Source organism: Nycticebus coucang, chromosome 2 (genome assembly GCF_027406575.1).
Source record: "Nycticebus coucang isolate mNycCou1 chromosome 2, mNycCou1.pri, whole genome shotgun sequence".
NCBI lineage: Eukaryota > Metazoa > Chordata > Mammalia > Primates > Lorisidae > Nycticebus > Nycticebus coucang.
This window is the reverse complement of record NC_069781.1, coordinates 27,895,714-27,919,008: the sequence shown is the minus strand read 5'-3', so window position 1 is coordinate 27,919,008 and position 23,295 is coordinate 27,895,714. Positions and strand designations below refer to the sequence as shown.

At 41.6% G+C, this 23,295-nt stretch overlaps 1 protein-coding gene across 4 annotated transcripts in view; it reads left to right on the top strand.

Moving 5' to 3' along the window:
* The window catches only part of PALM2AKAP2 (PALM2 and AKAP2 fusion), a 524,781-nt gene that overhangs the window by 306,815 nt on the left and 194,671 nt on the right, over positions 1-23,295 (top strand). For 3 of the 4 annotated variants that reach the window (XM_053566186.1, XM_053566191.1, XM_053566188.1), the window contains one exon: positions 5,622-6,317. The exons of the other annotated variant lie outside the window; for it this stretch is intronic. In XM_053566186.1, coding sequence (XP_053422161.1) covers positions 5,622-6,317 — 696 coding nt within the window. The remainder of the gene's footprint in view (positions 1-5,621; positions 6,318-23,295) is intronic. 4 annotated transcript variants of the gene reach the window in all.

Sequence of the window (23,295 nt, the reverse complement as noted above, 5' to 3'; positions counted from 1 at the left end):
CCCTCAGCCTTGTCCCTCCTGCCGTGATCACAATGAGTCAAAGGAAGGGAGCGAGGCACCCCGGAATACAGTCTTATTGTATAGGTTCTTGGATTGATTCTAAAATGGAATGGTGTCCATTGCCCACCTCCTACTGCATCAGGCGCCCGTGTTCCCCTCTTCTCTCGGCTCCTGACAGTGCTTACAGTTGCTTTCTCCCTGACAAAGGGGACGGCAGCAGAAGAGCGTTTAGGCCAGGGAGTGAGTTTGGACTGGACCCACACCTTCTCTGCTGCCCAGACCCATCTCTCTGGGCCCTGCAGAGCCCCAGGCTGTAGCATCTCCTCTCCCTGAACCCCTCACCGTGGCTTTTAGGTAGACTTCCTCCCCAGAGGCATCACATTCCCCTCTGCACTTGGGTGTCATCGAACCTAGAGACCAGAATTATCTGTCCCCACTGAAGTATCTCTGCTCCTTGGAGGAGTTTTCCAACTGATGAAAGAACTGTGGAAGTTGGGGGTGCGGGGACTAAACAAGGAAACCAAACACAAAGACCCCACATCCCAGCACTCCTGTGGTCATTCATTTGTATCCTTTTGAAGAAACTAGCCATGTCGGTTCCTTAGTAATAAAATGTACATATTATTCAGAAAAACAAAAATGCTTTATATAATCTAATCTTATTGCCAATCAGTCTCTGATGTTTGGAAATCAATAGTTAAAGGTGTCATTTAGGGCGGCGCCTGTGCCTCAGTGAGTAGGGTGCCGGGTTCCAACCCAGCCCTGGCCGAACTGCACCACCACCACCACCACCACCACCAATAACAACAATAAAAATAGCCGGGTGTTGTGGCAGGTGCCTGTAGTCCCAGCTACTCGGGAGGCTGAGGCAAGAGAATCACCTAAGCCCAAGAGCTGGAGGTTGCTGTGAGCTGTGATAGCATAGCACTCTACTGAGGGTGAGAAGGTGAAACTCTGTCTCAAAAAAAAAAATTGTCATTTAATAGAAACTGCTTTCAGATTTCAGGCAGCCTATCAGTGACACTTCCATTAAACTGTCTTCTGTCTCTGCCGTCCTTTCCTAGAGCCTTCCTCCAGGAAATTTCAGAGAGCTTTTCTTCAAATACTGTTCCTTATCCCCACAGGGGTCTTTTAAGATCTCTTTCAGGGCTTCTCAGAAAGCCCCTTCCCCTCAACAGCATTCCCCATTCATTATTTTTTTTCGTAAGATGAGCAAAGGCACCAAGCCCTCCTGACCTCATCACTATACACACAGCAATGAACCTCTGGTGTGGGAAGCTGGAGGGAAGGCAGGGTAAGCTAGAGGTAGTGTCTGTGGTTAGAGATGAGGGCATGAGAGGAGTGGGAGGCCTTGCTCTGAACTGCTGGAAGCAGTGGACAGCAGAGAAATTTTTTTAAAGTGGTATGTATTAAAAAATAATGTTGAATTGAAACTGTAAATCTCATTTCCCCCTTGGTTCATATCCACCCTAATTCACAGCTTGGAATATTATTGGCTAAGAAATAAAGCAAAGTAGTTCATGGAAATTACTGGTAAAGAACACGAAGGTGTGCGTGGTGCATGATTTTCCAAATGCCCAAATAACATTCTCATATGTGTCACAATGAAGACAACATATTGCCTTTGGGTTAAACCAGAGTTCCTCACAGTGCTCGCCTATGTGCAACTTACTAGAGAAGAGAGTGGATGCAGAAAGGAATGTGGGATCACACCCTTAAGGAACCTGCCGGAGGCCAGGCGCAGTGGCTCACACCTGTAATCCTAGCACTCTGGGAGGCCAAGGTGGGAGGATCCCTTGAACTCAGGAGCCTGAGACCAGCCTGAGCAAAATAAGACCCCACCTCTACTAAAAGTAGAAAACTTAGCCAGGTGTTGTGGCAGGCGCCTGTAGGATCACTGACGCCACAGGATCACTTGAGCTCAGGAGTTTGAGGTTGCTGTGATCTAGCCTGATACCACAGCCCTCTAGCCTGGGCAACAGAGTGAGACTCTGTCTCAGAAAAAAAAAAAAAAACACAAAAAACCTACCAGAAACAAGTGGTTCCCTTGAATCCTTATGTTTTATCTGAAAACAAACAAACAAACAAACAAATGAATGTTACATTTTATGGCATAACATATCTAAGTTTATTTCATTATAAACGTGTAGTGCTTAAAATGTTCTATGCTCATATTCTAGAAATATTGAAAGAATAGCATATACAACATGTCAATGTAAATATAAATATGTAACCCTAATGGAACCATGTCACATGTGGTCCTTCTCAGAGCTGTCTTGTTTAAAGAAACATAGCTTAAAGTCACAGACCAAACACCATCAGAAGGATATTAAAAGGGACCTAAATCATCTCTCCATTCAGGGCTTCTCACTTTCCCTTTTCTTTCATCACCATGTTACACTCTTGAAAGTATTATTTACCTCCATAAAATGCTCCCTCTCTGTCCACGTGTCATGGTGTTTACTCTTCGTTCTCTTTATTGTGTGGATCTACTTAACTTTTCTAGCAAAGTTCTTAACATCATCCCTCCTTTCTGTTCAGTTTTGATTCTAGAACAGGCAAAGGCAAAATAAGGCTGGGGTTAGGATCATGGAAAAGGGAAAGCTGAACCAAAAGTGATGGCATTCTTGTTGGTGGGAAGAGGCAGAGGGACATCTCTGAACGTTCTCATGTTAATAATTTGTATCTTATCAAATGTGGATATAAAAATAGATATATTTCATTTTCTACTCTGTATTGATTTCCAGGTCAACGTATCATCTTGTTCACCTATTACGGGAATATTTGAGGGATAATTAGATATTGTGCCTACAAACTGACAATCAATTACTTATTTATAAATATGTGTTAATAGGGACAAGATATAATATTTAAACCCAAAACTGTGCTTTTGAATATAAGTGTACTATTTCAAGAGTAGTCTTTTGGAATCTATGCAAAACTTTAAGTGCCAATTCTGTTTCTCTGATGGCACTCTTTGTGGGAAATCAGGAATGATTGAGATAAATATTTCTTTTGCTATCACAGTTATTATGTGCGAGCCCCTGTATCTCTATGACAAATATTAGTTGGCCTCCCTTTGTGTAATTTGAGGAAACTCAAGATCTGTATACTGAACAAGTGAAATTTTCAAAATGAATGTGATGAAAATCAAACATTGGATTTTTCTTCATGATCTTTTTAGTTAAGTGTTATCCATGAACAGTTTGTATCTTAATACAGAAGCAGATGGAACGATATCATTGCTATTTGTTCAAACCAGGTCAAACTTTAATTACTATATGTACTTTTTCATTGGTGTCATATTCTGTAAATAATTTGTGACCAGATTAAGACAGCCAAATCAGACTCTTCATTATCAGCGTTTGTTTCACAGATATTTATGTGGGTACCTAATAGGCAAAAGGCTCTAAGGTAGGTGCTGGTAGGGAGAGGAAATCATAGATAGATGTTGGCCAAGAAGCTAAACAGCAAGGAACCTGAAAATCTATGAAGCTGATAAAACATGCCTACAAAGAATTCTACCACTGAGTAGAAATAGTTAAGTGTCTCCAGAAAAGTTTAGGAAAAGTGTTCAGAGAATTATAAGAAGAGAAGGATGACTTGGAGATGGGAGGATCAAAGAAACCTTATGGATGAAGGGGCAGTTGACCTTGACATTGATGAATAAGTCATATTTGGATATGTAGAAATTCAAAAGAAGGACATTTCAGAAGAAGGGAATTTAACAAAGGTGGGAAATATTGAGTTCTAGGATATTGCTACATCTGGTTGTGCTAAAGGGAAAAGGAGCAATAGAATGATGATTGCCAAGGTAGTTTGGATCATCTTAACACAGATGAGGAGACTTGTATTTATTCAGGAAGAGTTAGAGACTCAAGGCAATGATAAGCAGACATGTGGGCTAGGTCTCTAGGAGTCTTCCAGTGGAGAAGGGACGAAGGGCGTCTGGACAGAAGGAGAGAAGTCATGGGAAGAAGTTGAGTGTCCTGGGAATAGTGAGAAACTTATTATGACCTCAGTGCACGAAGGACAAGAGAGGCCATGAGACAAAGGTAGAAAGGAAGGTTGTGACAAGTTCTGAAGGGTTTATATGCCAAGCTAGGGAGTTTGGGATTTATCCTGTATAGGTGCAAAGAACCAACAGAGGGTCTATGAGTAAACCCCCTCCCAGACCCCCAACAGAGGGTCTGTGAGTGAGCAGAGTCTGGCCGGGGTCACACAGGAACAGGTGGCAGGCTGCCTTTGGCCCTCTGGCCACCTTGTCCAGGCCTGTGGACTAGAAGGATGAAAGAAGGGTGTCAGGCAAACTTGGAGGCAAGGCTCTCATGCAGAGTAGAAGAGGGCCTGGATGAGGCCATGGTGATAGAGTGATGGTCTGGCTGTGAGAAATTAGGAAGAAAAGGACAAACCAGGTATGATTCTGAGGCTTCTGGCTTGAGAGAGCAGGTGGCGATGCTGGTGTTATTTAACACCAAGCTTGTGAAGAGTTTTGAGAGAAGAAGATGGAGTCAGTTTGGAAGTTGCTGAGATTGATGCGTTTGTGGATCATCCAGGTACGTGGAGCCCTCAGCTCTCTGGGCCTGGTGTATAGTTTGTTCCTATCCAAAATGTGTGCCTCACAGGAGTCTGTGAGGGGAAGATTTGAAAGTACGAAGTGTCACAGGAGCTTGTAGGCCAGGAAAGAGCTGGTGCTTAGGAATACCAGACTGGCAGCAGGATTTGGGATGAATTAGAAGAGATGAGGCTGGGGCAGGAAGACCAGGTGTAGGAAGCTCTTCCAAAAACCTAGGGAAGAGGAAGGGAGTGTCTCATGTTGCGTAGTGGCAGTGAAGTAAGTAAGATGACAGGTGGGAAAGCTATGGTGGGGCGGAAGGACAAGGATGTGGCACAGTGTGCATGGAGGAAGAAAGGCCTTCTGTGGTCACCATCCTCGAATCCTGGGGTCCTAAGATGATGCTACTTCTATCTTGTTCTTTTCTTGGTTCTTATTCTAGAAACCTAATTCAGTGATGGAAGTTCTCACAGAGCGCACGATAGGAATGCTCTCACACCTTTTCAACTTTTGCAAATATCCTGTCTTATTGTGCAAGGGAGGATAGCCATGTCCCACCTACAAAAAACCTTTGCATGTTCTCCATTAACAGTAAAAGGAAATGTAGAAAAAACAGAGTACTGATGAAAGAGTTAAAAAAAAAATGCAAGATTTCCAAATTGGTAGCACATTTCAACCAGGGAATTCAAAATTGTCTCTTAGTCTAGGAAGCCATCAACCAAGGTAAATTTGCATGTTGCCAACCTCCCTGAAATTGTTTACATCAAGATCGAAAGTCTCTTGTGGCCTTATTTTAGCCAATTTTCCTTAAAAGTCTGAGTGCCATTGAGATATAGTGACTCTGGGCATCTGTCACCCTGGTGCCTTAAGCTGCTGTGTTGAAATACGGATAGAACCATCCCTGTCCATGGTGTGCACCTCACTCTAACACTCAAGATGCTTGGCGGTTAGAATAGAAAGGGCACAGAACCTTTTTTTTTTTTTTTTTTTTGTCTGTTTGGCAATTAACCATTCACTGGCTTTTTTTGTTGTAACATGCACTTCCTTTCTCTTGTTTTCATTCAAGCTGTGTACGCCATGGAAATTAATGTGGAGAAAGACAAACAAACAGGAGAGACCAAGATTCTCTCTGCATCTCCCATTGGCCCAGAGGGGGTCCATCCGAAAGGAGTCAAAGTCTATGATGATGGTACCAAAGTAGTGTATGAGGTGCACTCGGGAGGCACCATAGTAGAGAATGGAGTGCACAAATTAAGCGCAAAGGATGTAGAAGAGCTTATTCAGAAGGCTGGACAATCATGTTTAGGAGGAGGGCACGTGTTGGAAAGGACTGTGACCGCAGACGGGAGCTTCAGTCATCCTAAAGAACACATGCTCTGCAAAGAAGCCAAGTTAGAAATGGTCCATAAGTCTAGGAAAGAGCACTCTCCTGGGAACCCGGGGCAGCAGGCCCAAGCCCCCAGCACTGAAGGGCCAGAGGCACCCTTGGACCAGCCAGTCACCATGATCTTTATGGGCTACCAAAATATCGAGGATGAAGAGGAGACTAAAAAGGTGCTAGGCTATGATGAAACCATCAAGGCAGAATTGGTCCTCATTGACGAAGACGATGAGAAGTCCTTGAGGGAGAAGACAGTGACGGACGTGTCCACGATTGATGGGAACGCGGCTGAGCTTGTGTCCGGGAGGCCGATCTCAGACACCACAGAGCCCTCATCCCCAGAAGGGAAGGAAGAGAGCCTGGCCACAGAGCCAGCCCCAGGTACCCAAAAGAAAAAGCGCTGTCAGTGCTGTGTTGTCATGTGACCACTTCCTTCTTCCCTTTCCTCCTGGGCAGCCTCTGCACTCTCCACCACTTACGTAGACCTCACTGTACCACTAACTGCAATACTGTGAACTGGAAGCAAACACCTGCCTCGCCTTGCAGTTGGATTGCTTTGATCTCTCTCATTTTTTTTTCCTTTTCCTCACCTGAGAGACAACGTGCATGTGTGTGCTTCATTCTTTCCAAGAACTTGCTTTTCCTCTAAGCCTTTCCTTGTGTCTTCAAGAGTGAATTGATTCCTTACTGCTCGATTGGAATGGACTCTTCATATCCGCCAGTGATATAGTAGCCTTAATTCACTTGACTGCAGTTGAACCTATTGGCACTGGGGCTTTCATTTTGTAACGTGTTCCTGTAATGTAGTCGCACCCCACCACCACGTCCCTGATTTCTCACTTGCCTCCCTTGCTGGGGAGTTTTGTTTTTATATCTTGTGTGGCAAAATGCTGTTGGCTCTAGCCAGTTGCTAGTGTAGCCACAAGTGGATCTTACTTAGACTGTCCGATCTAGGGTGATGCTTTTTGCTGCCTTACATAACGCTTCCAGATTACAGTATTGTGCAATTGTGTGGCTTTCCTTCTGTTAAAACTGAAATGAAACTGATGTGAAAGAACCCAGAGCTTGTCACAGCTGAAATGTAGGGACTGATCCCATAACCTGCTCATCAGCCTCTCTCTCTTTCTATGGCTTACCTGATGCAATGAACCCTTTATATGAGAAGCACCATTCTGAAATTTCTAAGGACATGAAACATTGTTTAAGCATCAGTAGCGATTGATCTCCAAAACTTAGGGGAATCTGTGAGCCTTGTTTCTATTCTTTCAAAAAATGTAAAATTTTATATTGTTTCCTTTTTCATGGATATTTTCCTGATCATGTTAATCTGTTTTCAATGAGGGGATCATTTTTGAGAAGTATCTCTGCAGTGACGATATTTTTAAAACAGTCTTTCTGACCTACAGTGGTTGCTCCGATGCTCCCGCTTCATCACAGATGGTGCTGTTATGCATTAAGTGTTCATCTCACACGTCTGGTTGATTATAGAGCCTTGCATCTGTTCTCTTTTCTTTCTGTCCCCATGAGAAAGAGAATATTTCGGGTAACTTCAACAGGGAGGTTTGTCCGCTCACTCTTCAAATGAAAAACTTTCAAATGTAAAAAAATGTTTAAAAGATTAAGAAAGACCTGTCATCTCAACATTAACAAATCTGAATCGAGTGGCATGGAGCTACACCTTTCAAAGCATTGTTTTTAAGCTTCTGGACATTCCAGAACATTGAAGAATATTTTTTATCTAGAACATAATGAACAGTTCTTGATATAAAATTCTTGGCCCTCCCCTGCAAAGCAGACAACTACATTTATAGTAAAACCAAAGGGAAGTTATCTAGTAAAATAAGAATAATATAGTAATGAAATAAAGATGTAACACATTAACTGATTTTAATAAGAGATATCTTAACTTTTAAGTTATTTGCCCAAATGTCCATAGCATTTTTGCAAATCATTCACAAAATTGTCTATGTTCCTGTAGAATATATTTTTGAGAAAAACATAAAATATACTACTGCAAGGCTAACTCCTGTGGAAAGTAGATGAGAAAAATAAGGTAGTCTTGAGAGAATTTTATTATGGAATCTATTAAATTTGACCTATTTAGCTAACTCAGTGCTATAGCTATTATTATTTTTTAATTTTTTGAAATTGTATTTATCCTAATTGGAAAGAAAAAAACACCATTGTTTACTTTTTAAAGTTAATTTTTCTTAAATAAGTACATTGTAATGGGGAAAAAGTGAGTTGTTTTATTGCCAATATGTAAACCAAAAAAGTTAAAGAGGGGAAAAATTAAGGAACTAAGTTCTACTATTTAAGATGATTCCATCCATGGCTTGGTTTTTCAGTGGAATTATCTCTAAATCTCAGGTTTACCAAACCAGCTGTAAATGAATAAAACTAATCTATTGTCCAAATATCTGGTTTTAAAGTCTAAAAATCTCACTACTTTCAGCTCCATTTTTCCTTAGTACATGGTCACCTAAGCATCATTTAAACATCATATAAAATGGCATGCAGATAAACCTATTTACATAGAAGGAGAAAATAGTTTTGATGTTTTGGACAATCTGTTATTTTAATGATTTATTTAGGAGAGAAACAATCTAAATGTTTACCATAGCGTACCTTTTTTACTCACTTGGCGATTAAAACCGTTCAATCTGAGTTTTTCACAGCATGGTCAGGGAGTGGAATGGTAAACGATAGGGCCCTTGAGTTTGTTGTTTGGTAAACAGAATCAGTCTTCCCAGGATGGATAATTCCCTGAAATGACCTACCCTTCCATCAGTGAACAATTAACTCGTGGAGAAAATGATCTGCACCTCTCACCACAACACTACACATAAGAGTTAGAAGATTGATGATATCCCACACTCTCATTCACCAATTATTATTGCTATTATAGGGAATAGTGATTAGCAAATGATATGAATTAGGACTCTCACTATATATACGTTTATTATTAAAGATTATCACTTAATAGTCTTTAAAGTAAGATGTATTGCCTTTCTTAAGGTCGTGTGGCACGGTGAATGAAGGCTTGTTTGGATATGGCATATCTATCTGCATATCTCCCCTCATTTTCCTTTCATGATGTGGGATTCAGGCTCAGCCAATGCTTTTATGGGACGAGACCTGTAATCCCACCCACAGTAGCATGTAACTACCCCATATGATGAAAATGGGAACAGAGTTGTGATTGTGACCAGTCTGCCTTCCCTGCTGCTGTAGGCATCTCTCTGTAAAACCTTTATCATGTACTGTCTCACACCCTTCCAGAATGCAGGGTATTTGGTTACATAACCAGACTAAAGAATCAACAATGAAGCTGCAAAACCATGATCTTTTTTGAGCTAACGATTAGTTAGATTTTCCTTTAAAATCATTTCTTCAGTTCCCCTTTAAATAGAAAAAGGAGAAAAAAAAGGGAAAGGAGGGATATTTTATTTTCAATGGCCTTGAGTCGAAGATTCTTTCATGGCTAAAATGGCAAAATTTAACCCTACATATCCTGAAAAATCTTGATGACTTGTGTATCTTTGAATCTTTTTTTTCTTTCTTTTTATGTGCAATAAGACAAATTAAAGGAAAAAAACTTTTTGCCATATAACTCTTTAATTATATTGATTATTTGTATTATTTTCCTTATGTAAACAAAAAATAATTGCCTCAAACAGTGATTTGACAATATTCAATAATGTCACTTAATATTGAACAAGAGGTACTAAGGAATTCCCTTCTGGCCAAACCCAAAACATGGTTTCCTTAAAGCTTCTGCACAATCTTAAAATTACTAAAACAGTTTTAGGAAACTTTAATTCTATTAATGTATGATTCCTTTCTGAAATGTTAATAGACATGTATTTACTTTAAATTTTCACCTATTCCATGTTACTCCCTTGTGATAAATGTGGTTTTTTTCCTACATATACAAGTTGAATATTTTATTTTGGTTAGGGTCAAACTTTTGTAAAAAGGAGGAAGTTTTATATAGATATATACATATATGTGTATATATAAACTGCATCTATATATAACACAGATATAGTTCCCTAGACATGTAATATTATCTCTGGAGCAAAACATCAAGGCCACATGTGAAAATAGCTTATTCCTCTTCACTTCCTACAGAATTTCACAGGATGCCCTTGAAAATAACCATTTATTAAATGCCAGTGAACCAATGGGTAGCAAAAAAGGAGGGAGGGAATATGGTGATACAGGCAAAATCTAACTATTGTACCAGGTCCTCCTTTTTAAGTAGTAACCTGTCGATTTGGAGCACAGATGAACATGGAATGTGCACTGAGAACTTTTTTTTGCTTGTTGACTTAAACTCCAGAAGCGCTCTGTGCATCACCGTACCCACTGGAGAGTTTAACTCACTGATAGGCCCTTCCCTTGTAGAACTATTCTCATCTCTCGTAATGTGAGGTTACTACAAAATCCACTCTGAGATGAGCAGTTTCACGTTGTATGTTTTGCAATGTGCACTTTTGTTGTTGAAACCACAACTGCTCAGCGTATTTAAGACACAGGTTTTAGAAACTTCATAAATTGGCCTTCTTTTGGATGCTCCCCAGTTTCTTAATCAAGGCATGCATATGTGTATGATTAAATTCCATTGATTAGGATGGAACCAAAAAAAGTATCTTTTGTCCTTTGAATAGGACAACACAGTAGGAGAACAGAGTTGCTGGTATATATCATAAAATAGGCAAAGTAAGGAGGAAGAATTTTTGATTCCCTCTATGACCAGTTCACCTTCACAAAGGCCTTTGTCTGGTCTTATCAGAAAAACTCTCCTGCATTTTCTAGAGAAAAATGAAAAAAACACACAATACAGTTGTGTGTCTGTATTTTCATAGCTTTAGCAAACTTCTTGATAAAATACCCCCGTTTCAACAAACTCCCAAGTGCTCATTGCTTGAATGTAAAATAAAGACTGCATCCTGAACATTTCAAAGGGAAATTTCACTGGGATCCTTAGACCTGCTCCCCTAATGTAATTTTTATGTAACCGAGGCCTGTGCTCCCTCCTCCCCTTCAGTCTAACATAAAAGGTCAAAACTGCCACACAAAAAACTTGCTTTCAATGTGAAAATAGAACATGTAATTTCGGGGACTGAAGACTTTCTGCATCAAAGATCTAGACAGCCTTAACTTTTGTAAAAAAAATAATTTTTCAGCGTTCTCTTTTAACAAAATGTTTCCTGAAATTAATGGCTTTTTTATATTTCATGACTGTTTTCTAAGTTTCTACTGGTTGAGGTGTAAATGGCCCTCTTGTGCCCACATTGCCTCTTAGTAGTCACCTGGGCCTATTTTTTGCAAGTCACTGCAGTTTTTGTTAAAAGAAAATCATATTTCACAAACCATAAAATTCTCCTTCTGGAGTGAAAGAAGAGAAATACAGAAAGAAAAGAATTACAGGGTGGCTTTCTTTTTAGTTCCCTATGGTTAATGTACTGTATGGTATATCTGTTTACAGAATGTATCTGCCTTGTGATGTTAACAAAATGAATGACAAAAAACAAGTTCTGATGTGCCATTGACAGTTTGCCTTAGCATCGCTGTTTATGTTCTTCTTTTCTGTCCTTTTAAAAATCAAGGTTGTATTCCAAAGCTGTATTAACACAACATTCTCTTCTCCGCTCCTACCCAGCCTTCTTCAGAGCTGTGAATTTCATCACGGGAGGCTTGAGGCAGAACCTTGCAGGTGTGACTTTAGAGGGCTAAGGCGGGCATATCATGGGCCTTCCCTCTGCCTTTCTACCGACCAAACATGATTCTCTGTTCCCATCTGAGCCCACAGAATCATACTCTGATCTTCCGGGGGTGGAGGTCACGTGGAGCACATGAACTCCTGTATTCATTTTCTCACAGCCCTGCCCACTGTGAGACAAGTGAACTTGAGGACCCCCCCATCTGGGTCTGGGAGCATATTTGTAAGCACAATTGGCAAAGCTTAGAAAAAGTGTGAGGGATGGACTCAAAGCCGTGACTGAGCATGCTTATTCTCTGTAGAGTGTCAGATGAGTGGCATGATACGGGAGGAGATAGGAGTGGCTGTAGAAATGGAATATTTTACATTTATGTATTTTTTTAAGGAATGATATTTTTATAATGAAATCTATATGCATTATGAAGCTTGAGTTTGAAAACATCTTTGATTGCCTGAGTTATTTCTCCATTCCATTCAGGTAACTTTCTGGTGAATTCTGTAGCACCTGGCCAACCTTTGAGGGCAGGAACAAAGGGCCTGTGACTTGGCCTCATACTGCCTGTGCATAGGATCCAATGTTTCCAAATAGACTGAGCTTGGAAGATTGAGCTTTTTACACCTGCCATTAGAGAAACTGTGACATAGGGCTTGATAGGTCTCTGGGCTATACCTTGAATAGTACATAATGATCTTTTGCAAGGGATAGCTATTTTAAGTGCAAGCCAAGCCCAGCCACTATCAAAGTCCAAATCTTTCACATGCTTAAAGAGCAATTGCTACATTTGAGGTTAAGGGACCACTTCACTATGGTGCATTTGAAGAATATATGTGAAATGGTGAGTCAGAAGCATATGACCACCTACAGTTTCTACATAAATATATAAACCAACAGTATAAAACTTACCAGGCATCACTGGCCTTCCACCTGTCTATCACGGGAGCTGCGTTTTCAGAGTGACGTAGAGACAGGAAAGGATTGTCTTCATCCATCCGTAAAGGAGATTCTGAATGTTTAGAGTTCTTGATTTTTCCCTCCAGTTTTCTGCCAAATTCTCAAGATCCCATCCCAGTGATACTTGTGTTCCCGAAGCTCTTCACCCACACCTGTTTCTCTGTCTGGTTGACAGAGTCGTCAGGTATCAGGGACCGCTCAACACTGGTGTGAGACTCTCGTCCCAAGCAGCGTCCTTCCCCAGAGGGGGGCCTTTTTTTGCCATTTCAAGAAAAATAATTCCTCTGGTTCTCATGCCACTCACTTTCATTCCTTTGTCACCAGAATCTCTTCAGCAGGCCCAACCCCAGCCCAACTGGGAACGTTGCTGTAGACACCTCCAAAAATGACAGAACTATGCAATCACCTGAAGGTGCTAAGGGAGAAGCAGTTCACTCTGGTCTCTTCTTATTAAGAAAACCTCTCAATGTCGTGATGAGGTGGGCCAGGAGACAGCCCGCCACTCAGTTTTACAATGGCAGGTCTTGATACACAAAGACACCACCAGGCAATGGCCAATATGAACACTTCGGCGTGTAGCTCCAACTCCAATTCTGTGATATCCTATTCTGGCAGGTGGGAAGAGTTCTAGCCTTCACAGGGTTCTGGAACATTCTTTCCTCCTCGCAAAAGCTCCTGACTTAGGAGAGTCAAAATCATACAGGGGTTCCAGAAAATGTTGTGTCTGATGCAGCTTTCCAGTGAATGTAGGTTGTTGATGGAATTTTTCAGCTTTAGCATCTTACTCGGGGTGAGTGACGTCTCTGTAAATACTTCCATTTGGGGTTGGTTGGGGGCGGGGGGGGAGCCTGTCGTGCTTACTCTGAATTAGCTTGCTGGGCTAGCTGCTGTACTTTGTAACCTGAAGTGTACTTTGACTGTTCTGTTTCCTCCAAACGAAAAACAAAACAAAAACTGACTTCAGAAAAGACACTGCCAGCGACGGCTGACGCTGTTCTTGTAGCTTCCCTCTGTTCCTCTGTACAGTATTAATAGACAATAAACTGCCTTTTCACTGCATCTACCTCTGTGTGTCTGAGCTCTGATTCTTTCCCCTTTTCACTTGCCATTAGCGAACTTCAGACTGCGCTGGGAGCCCCCTTCCACTGCTCATTAAAACTAAACACTAATCCAGTAGCTCTCGCACTTGACCGTGCTTCAGAATCACCCAGGGGTTAGCAATGTGAAAGCTCAGTTACACCTCTGGAAGTCAGAGTCAGATTCCTGGGTGGGGCCTGGTGACCTGAATGTTTAAGAACGTCTCCAGGTGATTCCAATACAGGTGGTACCTAGACTGTGGGTTTGGGTGCTGCTTGGTGGGAACCCTCGTGGCTTGCCCGTTCCAGCTGGTGTCCACACTAACTAATCCAACCTCCCACTGTTTCCTCTCTCTAACCCCTTTCCACACATTCTCTCCACAACTGCCATCCTTTACCTTGTTCCTTGCAAGCCCTGAGCAGCAGCCCAGTCTGTGATTGCACGGGTCAAACTTGGGCTGCCCTTAGGTTAAGTGATAATAAGTGACAAGGTCCACGCAGTCTTCTAAACAGAACTGTCCCAAGACACACAGGGACATGGTTTCTCTTGGTCACAGTTCTTTTCTTAAGCAGAGGGTTTCCATAAATGGCCAGTTAGCAAATATTTTTGGCTTTGTAGGCCAAATGATCTCTGTCATGACTACTCACCTCTGCCAAAACGCAGCCATACACAATATGTAAATGAATGAGTGTGGCTATGTTCTGACACACTTTATTTACAAAAACAACTTTATTTACCTTGTCTGATTTAGCCCATGGGCTTGTAGTTCGCCAACTCTTGGCTCTAACAGGACCTGGAAACTAACATGTACTCAAAAATGGAGAAGGTAAAAATGTTGTGGCAGGAAAGAATGAGCAAAGAACAGATGTGATGCCTACCACCTGCAGAACTGTCACAGAATCTTGTTTTCTTTGAGGGTATTGAGTAAACAATCAGCTGGGGAGTTCTCATCTGGTTGGGTTCTATGGTAGTTTTTTTGATGTCTTTATGCATGGAAGTAACTTCAAAGATGGAAACAAGAGTGGTGCCTTGTAGACTGTCAAACAGGCTAAAATTGACAAGAATTCAATCAATAGAAAGTGGAGGAAATGCAAGACCATCTTGTCCTTATTAAAAGTGCTGGGGCTACCAGAACCTGGTCCGCAGGTCCCTAAGCATTTGTCCAAGTGTTTGTGGAGCTATGTTTTGTCAGGTTCATCCTACACAGTGAGCAGCAGGGCTGTCTTTACGTTATTTCCCTTGTTCATTGAAATACTCTTCAGCGGGTAGACATGCAGGCTGTAACTATGACAGCACATCACACATCTCACAGCTCTAGGACGTACCAACAGGGACAAATCTAGGAGCATAGGAAAAGCTAGGTATTTATATCCATCCCCCGTGTTGTTGTGGAGTTGAAGGAAATAACATTTATGCAAAGCACTATGTAAGCTCGAAGTCAATGACAAATGTTTATTTACATGTCATGAGAAAGTTTCTGTTCCTCTGTCCAAATGTGAAGTCTAAGCTGTTCAGGTGTGTTTCAGAACTGGTATTAAAAAAAGAATTTGCTTTGCCCTCCTGGAAGGGTGAAGCTGCTTTTGCAGTGCATTGAATCATATGAAATTACCATTTTGGTAATGGTTATGGTAGATCAATAGTGTTATCTTGATTATTGACAGTTTCATATAGTTCAACCTAATGATTCTATTACGGGATAATTTCCCATCACAGAGGGAAAAAGATTACCAGATGGACTCTAACTATAGCTGGAGGAATGTAGATGAGAAAGTTAGACCTTTGTAAGGAACATAGTTGAGTACTATCAAGTAGACCTAGGTATTTTCTCTGGGAGGGTAGGATTTCCTTTAATCCCACATCAATACTGTAAAGTAAACATTGCTGTTACTCTTCTTTTATATATCAGGAAACTGAATTGCAGAGATAGTAAGTACCTTGCCCTATGTAAAAGAGCTAAAAATTGGTGTGAGGGTGAAGAGGAACAAGTTGCAAGTTCAACTCTATTTTTTCTCACATAGAGGACTCTATGTCATAGAAGTAGTGAGGGGATTGCCCTGAGACAGGAGACAGAAGGATTTGGATAATGGAGTCATTTATGCAAGAAAGACACAATGACACCATTTCTCATTTTGCACCTGTACCTACTCAAGCAAACGCTCCATTATAACACCACCCCCTGGAGGCTGGGAGGTGTCTCTGCAGCATTTCCTCACCAAAGGAGAAACAAAGGGCAAAGTCACCTTGTTCTGTTATCTGTCCATCAGGAGTCCTGTTGTTTTGTTTCAGTTTTTCTTTCCTCATTCATACAAAGGATGCACAAAACTGCTCAGAACAACTCTGTGACGTCTAAGAGTGGCATTTCAATCAAATAAGCAAAGGTGGCTTTGTGGTGGTTGTTGACAATGATGGTATTATTATTATTATTATTGTTTTGCCCATGTTGTAACAGCTAAGAGGAACATTATGCAAGTCCTTTTAATCTAAGCTCTATCACCCTTTGCTAGCCACTAGTAGACCACACTGTCTTCCCAGCAGTCCCTAAGCCCTGCTCTTTTCAAACAGTGTCAAATCCTCCAGTTTATCGATAACACAGAAAAGCAGAGGTTTTTCTATTTAGAAGTTAAGGCTACAGGATCTCTAAGGGATCATTATCTAGGGCAGATGTTACAGACTGGTTTATCCAGATTCAGGGCTGAATCTGGCCTGCCGGTATGTTAGTTTACATGCATAGTATTTAAAACTCATTTTGAATTCCTTGCCACTAACAATAAATTAAGAGAGTTCTTATTTAATAGTATGGTTCCAGCTTCTCTTGATAATTCAAAGTCTCTAGCAACAGTAGGCGTGCTTTCTTAGCTGATAATCGCATGACACTGATGGCAGCTGCTAACTCTAGAGGAGCCATACTTTCTTGTTCACCACCGCCCTACTTCCTGTTATTCTTACTCCTGGCCAGCTTCCTTCCTGCCTGGCCCCTGTTGGCTTTTGAGTGTGTGGCCCCTAATCTACCATCATCCACTCATTTTGTGGCTGGCTCAAATAAGTCATAGGTGGAATAGGAAGAGAATAGCAGAAGTACAACTGGAGATGAAGTCCCCTGTACCCTTTGGAAGAACAAGGCTTTGCACTGTGTGTGCATTCGAATCTGCTAGAGGCTTTTTCAGTTTAATACCAAAATCTGGTACTTTTTGCTGCCGAGGGAGCCATATGATTTATATAATGATCGATTAATCCAAAACTGCTACACTTACAATTCAAGTGAAAAAAATCCACTTCCTACAACAATGTATAGTCTATAGATCACTCCTCCCTCTATTCCTGAGGTTAAATGAACAATGTAATGTTTTAAGGATCTTTATGGTATCATGTGTTCCATGGTAAGACATTTTATTCCTAGAAAAATAAACAAAAACTTTGTAGTCAACAGTCTCAATCCTGCTGTCAATAGTTCTGGGGGCTTTGTATTCCTTCTTAGTAAAAATAACAAGAGGCAAAACCAATACATATTTCACTTTAAGTGCAATCTTCCCTCCTCTACTAATCCTTAGTCTTTTGTCATGTTCCTGAGGTCATGTAGTCACAGAATAGTATATTATCTAATGTTCATGATTTTATCTTACAAAGAATAGTGATCAGCACAGAAGCTCAACAATCCAAAGGACTGATAAAACAGGAATCTTTCCTCCCAGAGCTTATCATCAAAAACCAATGTGATCATTTGTTTGTTTTAATTTTAACTAAAACCTAATCAAATTTAAGACAATAATTGTACTTGCCAATTTTTTTTTTTTTTTTTAATTTCCAAGTCACGGAGCCTTAAAAACATGAGCCATGGACATATTCTTTTCAGGACAGGGTCCTTAGGTCAGCCTGAGACAGCCTGGAAGTGGGATGAGTTCTGTGATCTCTGTGAATTGTCCATACCCTCAGAGTCCGCCAACTCAAATTCCATTTCTTAAAGAGTTTATTTCAAAATAAAGTTCAAGGATAAGTTCAGTTGCTTCTATTTTCCCTGCTTGAATTCTAACTATACCTCAGAGACTTAGTATGAGGTGCTGATATATATCTGAACTCGGTTTTTCCCTAAACTTTAGACTTTGGGGTATCACCTTAATTATTTTTGCCTTGCTTGTATACCACCCATGTACCATGATTTAATATTTTGATTGACTTCTTTGATTTAATTTACATAAAAGACAACTTTATACCACTATCATAAATAAGTATCACATACCAAAAAATTAACTCAAAATAAATGTAAATCAACATAATTAATTTCCAGCTGCATACAGATGGCGGATAATACATACAGTTACCTGAGACCAACTCTCTCATGTTAAAAGGAGGGAATAGCCTGGTTAGACAGATGTCAAAAATATACTGCATATGCAACTTTGTGAGAGAACTTGAACCAGCAAATGTATACCTCCATCTCTTAAATATAATCAATAGCATGAAAGAGAATCAAATGGTAATAACCGTTTTGCTGTGCGAGTCAGTGTTATGCATGACCATGCCTACTTACTGCTAAAATTTGGGAACCACTGCCTTGCCATTCCCTTTTAAAACCCCAATTCCTCATTTAGAAGATTAGGGTAGGAAATGCAGAGCGACTTACTCAAAGCAACAGGAAGAGCAGAGACCGAGCTGGGATTCAAGCCCAGGTCAGAGTGACTTCAAATCCATTCTGTTACACAAGGTGCTCGTCACACTAGTCCTTTTATAAGGAATGAATTGAATACATCAGCAGCAAACTTAAGCTCTCCGGTAAGATCTTGATCATTTAAACAAACAAAAGTAACATCTGTTCCAGCTGAAGAGCTGTCTCTGGCATAAGCAGTTTTTTGCCCATGGAGGCCAGATTTGATTGGGCTCCTGCTGTGTTTTTCAAGCAAAGTGATGTGGTCAGCTGTGAGTTTTCAGATAGAAGAGGAAGATGATGTGATATATACAAGCAGGCAGGGCCATTGATGGGCCCAAGGGCTGGCTCCACTATAGGACACTCTTGCCTGTAGCTGCACTCTGCCTCCTGAGCACTACCAAGCTGACTCCTGCACGGAGCACTTCTTGGCTAACTCTTGAAAAGTCAGGGATTCAGTCGACACAAGCTGGAACCTGGCTCAACACTAGAGAATAAGCAGACGTGAGTGGAGAAAGAATCCCTCAAGGATAGCTCAGCTTCATTGTTCTCTCTTTACTTTTCTCTTCTTTCTATTGAATGGGCCCCGGTGTTTTTCAAGTGAGATGCATTCCTACCTGTAGGGTGCGTTGAACTTTTTTAAAGGTCCATTCATTCTTTCAGGAAGTACCTTGTCAGAACTATCTGGTTCTCATTTCTTGCTGCACATTAGAACTAGGACATTTTCAAATATACATACATATATGTGTGTAGATACATATAAATTATGCTATGAGGTCACCCCACACCAGAGATCCTGATTTAATTGGTACGGGTGAGGCCAGGGATATTTATCAAATGGCCCCAGGGCTAAATGAGAGCTAGCAAGTGCTGGAAACAACAGCACAGGAGTGTGGGGGCAGGCAGCTGTGGGCCCAGGCCACAATCCTTGTGTCAACTCTGAAAGCCAAGGAAAAAAGTAGGCTTTGGGCTCAAGAATGAAGTAAAATCCTGAGTGTGTCATTGGCCAGCTGAGTAATCGTGGACAATTAATTTCTTTTCTTTTTTGGCCGGGGCTGGGTTTGAACCCACCACCTCTGGCATATGGGACCGGCACCCTACTCCTTGAGCCATAGGCACCGCCTGTGGACAATTAATTTCACTTCACCAAATCTCTTCTGTAGAATGAGGCTTCTATTAGGAATGTTTTCCCTTTTTCCTTTCTTTTCCATTACAAAAGTATTTGAGGCAGTTCATTGAAAAAAATCAAGAAGAAAAAAACAGATAGAGAAACAAAATCAAGAGAAAAATAAGGGCCAGTCTTGGTGACTCATTCCTGTAATCCTTGTGGTCTGGGAGGCTGAGGCAGGTGGATTGCTTGAGCTTAGGAATTAGAGACCAGCCTGAGCAAGAGTAAGACCCCATCTCTACTAAAGTAGAAAAGTTAGCTACGAATGGTGGTGGGCACCTGTAGTCCCAACTACCGAGGAGGCTGGTGCAGGAGGATCTCTTAAGCCCAAGAGTTGAGGTTGCTGTGAGCTATGATGCCTCGGCACTCTACCTAGGGAAACAAAGTGAGACTCTAGCTCAAAAAGAAAAAAAAAAAAAGATAGAAAAATGAGAGGAAGCTGGAGGACCCAATCTAGAACACATTACTGAACGTTTGATTTAGTTTGTAAAGTGTATGACATAACACTACTTTTATTTATATACTTAACCAACCCACTTAATTCTAAGATCGTGGATCTGTTTTGAAAAAAAAACAAAAACATGAGATTATAGAAACATGAGATTTTGAGTGTGAAGGAACCTATGACCTGAGCTTTGTTCCAATTATGCCATTTATTATATAACTTTACAGAAAGTCATTTTTCCTCTCTTAGCCCTTACTTTTTCATCTATAAAACGAGTAGTTTTACTGGATGACAACTAAGGCGATGTGGGCGAGACATTCTAGGTAGACATCAACTTCAAGAGTATTTTGCTTAATTTAAAAGGGAAGGAAAGGAGCCAGGCGTGGTGACTCACACCTTTAATCATAGCACCCTGGGAGGCCAAGGTGGGAGGATCCCTTGAGCTCAGGAGTTCGAGACCAGCCTGAGCAAAAGCAAGATCCCCATCTCTACTAAAAGTAGAAAAGTTAGCTAGGCAGGCATGGGACCTGGGACCTGTAGTCCCAGCTACTCAGGAGGCTGATGCAGGAGGATCTCTTGAGCCCAAGAGTTTGAGGTTGCTATGAGCTAGGCTGATATGATACCAGGGCACTCTAGCCTGGGCAGCAGAGTGAGACTCTTGTCTAAGAAAAAAAGAAAAGAAAGGAAAAGGATGGAGGAAAGACAGAATCAGAGGGAAAGAAAGAGAAAAGGAAGACATTAAGAGGAAGGTGCTTTTCCTAAAAGGTGCTGAGTCCCTGGCCTTTGAAAACCATTTGCTGGCCTGGCCTGGCCTGGCCTGGCCTGCAGAGTCAGGTGAATCCCACCACTGCCTTGCTCCAGGGTCTCAAAACCCAGTGTCCTTTTTCCCGTATGTGAAACTCAGTGTGGGGGAAGTGGGGGCGGGGAATACGTGCCTGGCCAAAATCTATAGTTCGCTATGGCTGGAAAAAAAAAAAAAGAGTCTGAATTCTCCTTTTAAAAAGAGAGGCAGAATAACCCTTGCCCAGCACACCTCTTCTTGCCCCACCCTCTCTCTCCTAGGAGACTCCGTACACCTGCCAACTGAGAATCTCCCGGGGGGTGAGTGCCACACACACCACTGCTCACCTATTCTAGAAGGGTTTTCTAAAGGAACCTTGAGTATTTGAGCAGCAGCCTGACAGTGCTTCTCTCCAAAGACAAATGGGTAACTCTGGCCAAAATACAGGCTCCTTCTCTCATTCTCCCTGTGACGCTCTGCCTCATAGCTGGATGTCCGGATCTGAAATGTAACTGGATCTGAAACTGATGAACCAGTTCTGCTCCTTAATAGTTCTGTGTCTTTGGGCCAAACACTTGGCCTTTAAGCTCCATAGTATGCCATGGGCAGTTGCCTAAGCGTGAAAGTATTTATATTGATCGAAAGAGTTTTAGGAGCAGTGGATAGAAAGCTAGTCATGGAAATTCCAAGTTGAGTGGGGTTCGTTGACTGAGGTCTAGCTGAAGATAGTTTGGTTTCAGGTCTTTCCATCTGAATGTTGGAATGAGATGTGGGAATTTTTAGATCATTTCCTGAAGCTACGGCTGGATAATGAAATCCTTCATTGCCAGTGTCCGGGGATCCATCGAGTCATCACCAAGGCATGCCCCTACTTAGGAAGAGCAGAGAATTGCTGCTTTGTTCTTTTCCTCCAGAATCAAAATCAAAACCTTCTCCCTGAAATAAAAAAAATCTACTAAAATTTAACGCCTTATTTTCTATCTTCCTTCCCCATCAAACCTTAGTTCTCACTGGCTCCTTAAATAAATTCTCCTTTGTAAGTAAGAAGCCTACACCTGCGCCTCACTGGCTGCAACCACCTCCCTCCTCTTGACTTAGCCTGTCGTACACACCTGGAATAGCACGCCCTCCCTGCCTTTGGAGAAGTCTTATCCCACTCAGCTTGGGGGACTTTCTTCTCATACCAGCCCCTGTACCTACCCACCCCACTGTTTTCAGCCCTCTTCTGTACTCCGTTCTCCCACTATTTTAACATGTAACTGAGCTCTGAATTCATTTGATAAAAGACTCAGTTTTTTTAGTTCCAGAAATGTTTCAGGAGCAGCATTTTTTTTTTTAGGGACAGAGTCTTACTTTATCACCCTCCGTAGAGCTCTGTGGCATCACAGCTCACAGCAACCTCCAACTCCTGTGCTTAGGTGATTCTCTTGCCTCAGCCTCCCTAGTAGCTTGGACTACAGGCGCCTGCCACAACGCCCGGCTATTTTGTTGTTGTTTGTTTGCGGTTTGGCCAGGGCTAGGTTCTAACCTGCCACTCTCGGTATATGGGGCTGGTCCCCTGTCCACTGAGCCACAGGCGCCACCCTCAGGAGCAGCATCTTTTCTCTCCAAATTAGTTGACCTTCACTCAGAGACACAGACTTGCAGACTATAGTTTAAAACCACCATCAAGATTTAATGCCACCTTGGCTCCCAAGAGTGAGTGGGGAAGGATGGGACAGGAATCTTTGCCAGAAAAGGAAATTATGGTTTTAATTTCCTCTTATGTCCAGGAAGGTATAGTGTTCTTTGTCAGCAAAGAAGGGATTGGTGTTATGCTGACGGCCATGGGTCCTCTGAACTTCTATCAGCAGGTTCCAGGCAAGTTTAGCAGCAGAAATATAGACAAATAGTTTTCCTGTACCTCATAGGAAAAGAGTATGTGCATGGGTGGATGTTTGCTATTTTATGAGTGGCCAGCTATGTATTAGGCTGCTAGAGTACACAGTTATGGCTGGTGGGGAAGGGGACTGACGTTCCTCAGCAGGGCTACTAGGTATTATTGTTCAGGTTGCATACTGCACAAATCTAGAGAGCTCCATTCACGCAGAGTATGATGTGAATGGTGCCCTTAGAGTTGTGCAATGCACCACAAGCATACTGTACCTGTTCAGGCAAAAGTAACATACCAGTTCTTTGGAACATGTAGCCAAAAATCAACCAGAAACATACATTATCATCATAGCATTGCGCCTGTATTAAATTTGCTATATGTCAAATTGCAGGAGCCAGTTTTAACCCTATGGACTAAGGACTTGAATTTCTAAGAACCAGTAACCAAAACATACTCTGAGGGAGCAGGCATATTCTTCCTTGAAGAATCCAGTTAAGTTTAATTAAATTTAAGTACAGTATGAACATATGGTACAGGATAAATGTTCCGGGGTGCTGTGGCTGGGGTCGTGGACTGGAATGAAAAGGGCAGGGCCATTTGCTTTTCTCTTGAAGGTAGAGCGGAATTTCCCAGAGTAAAAAGTTTACCAGTGACCATTTAGGTTTTTCTGACTAGAGTGACCACGTGTCCCAGTTT